Genomic DNA, 2,500 nt, shown 5'->3' on the forward strand with positions numbered 1-2,500 from the left:
TAAAGAAAGTTTTTAATAATAATAATAAAGAAAGAAAGTTAATAATAAGAAAAAGAAGAAGAAATAGAAAGAGAAAGATAATAATAATAATAATAATAATAATAATAATAATAATAATAATAATAAAGAAAGTTAATAATATTAAGAAGAAGAAGAAGAAAGAAAGAAAGTTAATAATAATAATAATAATAATAATAATAATAATAATAATAATAATAATAATAGGGGGGCACGGTGGCTTAGTGGTTAGCATGTTTTCCTCACACCTCCAGTGTTGGGGGTTCGACTCCCGCCTCCGCCTTGTGTGTGTGGAGTTCTCCCCGTGCCTCGGGGGTTTCCTCCGGGTACTCCGGTTTCCTCCCCCGATCCAAAGACATGCATGGTAGGTTGATTGGCATCTCTGGAAAATTGTCCGTAGTGTGTGTGTGTGTGAGTGAATGAGAGTGTGTGTGTGCCCTGTGATGGGTTGGCACTTCGTCCAGGGTGTATCCTGCCTTGATGCCCGTGACCCGAGGTAGTTCAGATCAGCGGTAGAAAATGAATGAATGAATGAATGAATGAATAATAGTAATAAAGTTTATAATAATATTAGCAACAATAATAATAATAATTAGTAGTAGTAGTAGTAACTTTATTTATTTATTATAACAATTAAGGATTTTTACTGTTTTATATATAATTGTATAATTGTTCCATTGTCATTGTTTAAATCTAAAATGAAGCAGTTTGGAAACATTTCCAGGTAAACGTACATGTCTGTGTTTGACCGTTTTATTAAAATGCTTTACACTTATTTCACATCACACATGAACCACAAGCTTCACAGCTATTCTAATGACTAACATTAAAGTGTTCTGTACAGATGATGCCGGAACAGCAGATCCGTTTACAGTGCAGTCGATCACTGATGTTTAAAATATAGGTTAAATGTTTAAAATCCAAAGTTTGTCATTCAGCCACTTGTATAGTCAGTTTATTTTACTGTAGCTCATAAAAAAACATACGGCTTCCTCAAAAGCAGGAAATTTCAACGACGATCGCACATGATTCACGAATGACTCTATTATGCAACCAAATGATTCATTGATGATTCCAGGGTAAGCCTGGATGACTCACTGGGGATTGCTTAAATTTCAACAATTCTCATTTCATTCCTCAGCAAACAATTGTGTGATTCTAAAGTGGAAAAAGGTTTCATTATTATAGTACAGCCAAATATTCCACACGTTTTTTGGTACACGGTGCAACAAAAACAAATAAAGATTTTTTTTAATAGACCAAATGATTCAAAATGGATTTTCACTAGTACTTCTAATAGTAATGCCAAATGATTCATGAATGAATTCGATGGTAAAACCAATTGATTCACTGTTAATTTATAGTAAAGCTAAATGATTTGGTAGTGATTCCTGTTGTAAAGCCAAATGATTCACTAGTAATCCTATAGATAAACCAAATGATTCATTAGTAATTCTATAGATAAACCAAATGACTCACTAGTGATTCTATAGATAAACCAAATGATTCATTAGTAATTCTATAGATAAACCAAATGATTCATTAGTAATTCTATATATAAACCAAATGATTCACTAGTAATTCTATAGATAAACCAAATGATTCATTAGTAATTCTATAGATAAACCAAATGATTCATTAGTAATTCTATATATAAACCAAATGATTCACTAGTAATTCTATAGATAACCAAATGACTCAGTAGTATTTTCTGTGATACATCCAAATGATTCACTAGTGTCAGGTGGCAGTGATAATGCCTAAAGATTCACGATTCACTTTAAAGGTTATATTGATCATCATGTGGTTGCAGTGCAGCTAAAAGTGTTCACACACTATAATGGCACATCTGAATGTTTTTTAGCTACTCTGCGCTCGTCCGTTTCTCCGTCAGCTGGGGTGAAAAAGGCCCGACTAACCAGTTCAGAGGAGTGTTAGTCAGGAGGTAGTCCATCACTCCATCCAGAGACTGTCTCACCTGATGGAACACACAGACACACACTACATGTTACTCATTAGTTTTAATTACTACAGATTTTTGTCCTAGATGTTTAGGAACTGATGCTGTCCAATTCTCCACTCTGATTGGTTAGAAAGCAAATCGAAGGTTTACTTTAATGTGCTCCTTCTAATACATTACTGTTTCTATAGCGACAAACGGATTCACAAGAGCTTGTTGATGTGGTGAACATTTAGGGAAGGAGTCTCCAGTGTCAGTGATTTATTTATTTATTTATTATAGTAAGACTAGAATGTGTGTATAATAACTAAGCTACGGCTCCTGAAAACATTTCTATGGTTTCTTCTTGAACCTAAAGTGTGAAATGGAAACAAACAGGAAGAATAAACAGCTTTTATAGCACAAAGGAGCGACAGCCGCCATCTACACACCACGTTTCTACTGTACATGTACCTCCGGAAAACACTACAGACTGAAAGACCACCTTTCACCTCTCTCTCTCTCTCTTTCATTCACGCTCTT

The 2,500-nt window shown here is 34.2% G+C and overlaps 1 protein-coding gene across 2 annotated transcripts in view; it reads right to left on the bottom strand.

The window, feature by feature from the left end:
- Positions 1 to 757: 757 nt before the first annotated feature.
- plin3 (perilipin 3) overlaps positions 758 to 2,500 on the bottom strand; it is a 7,488-nt gene continuing 5,745 nt past the window's right edge. For both annotated transcript variants that reach the window (XM_047799964.1, XM_047799963.1), the window contains exon 8: positions 758 to 1,996. In XM_047799964.1, coding sequence (XP_047655920.1) covers positions 1,883 to 1,996 — 114 coding nt within the window. In that variant the 3' untranslated portion in view covers positions 758 to 1,882. The remainder of the gene's footprint in view (positions 1,997 to 2,500) is intronic.

This window comes from Tachysurus fulvidraco, chromosome 14 (genome assembly GCF_022655615.1).
Source record: "Tachysurus fulvidraco isolate hzauxx_2018 chromosome 14, HZAU_PFXX_2.0, whole genome shotgun sequence".
NCBI lineage: Eukaryota > Metazoa > Chordata > Actinopteri > Siluriformes > Bagridae > Tachysurus > Tachysurus fulvidraco.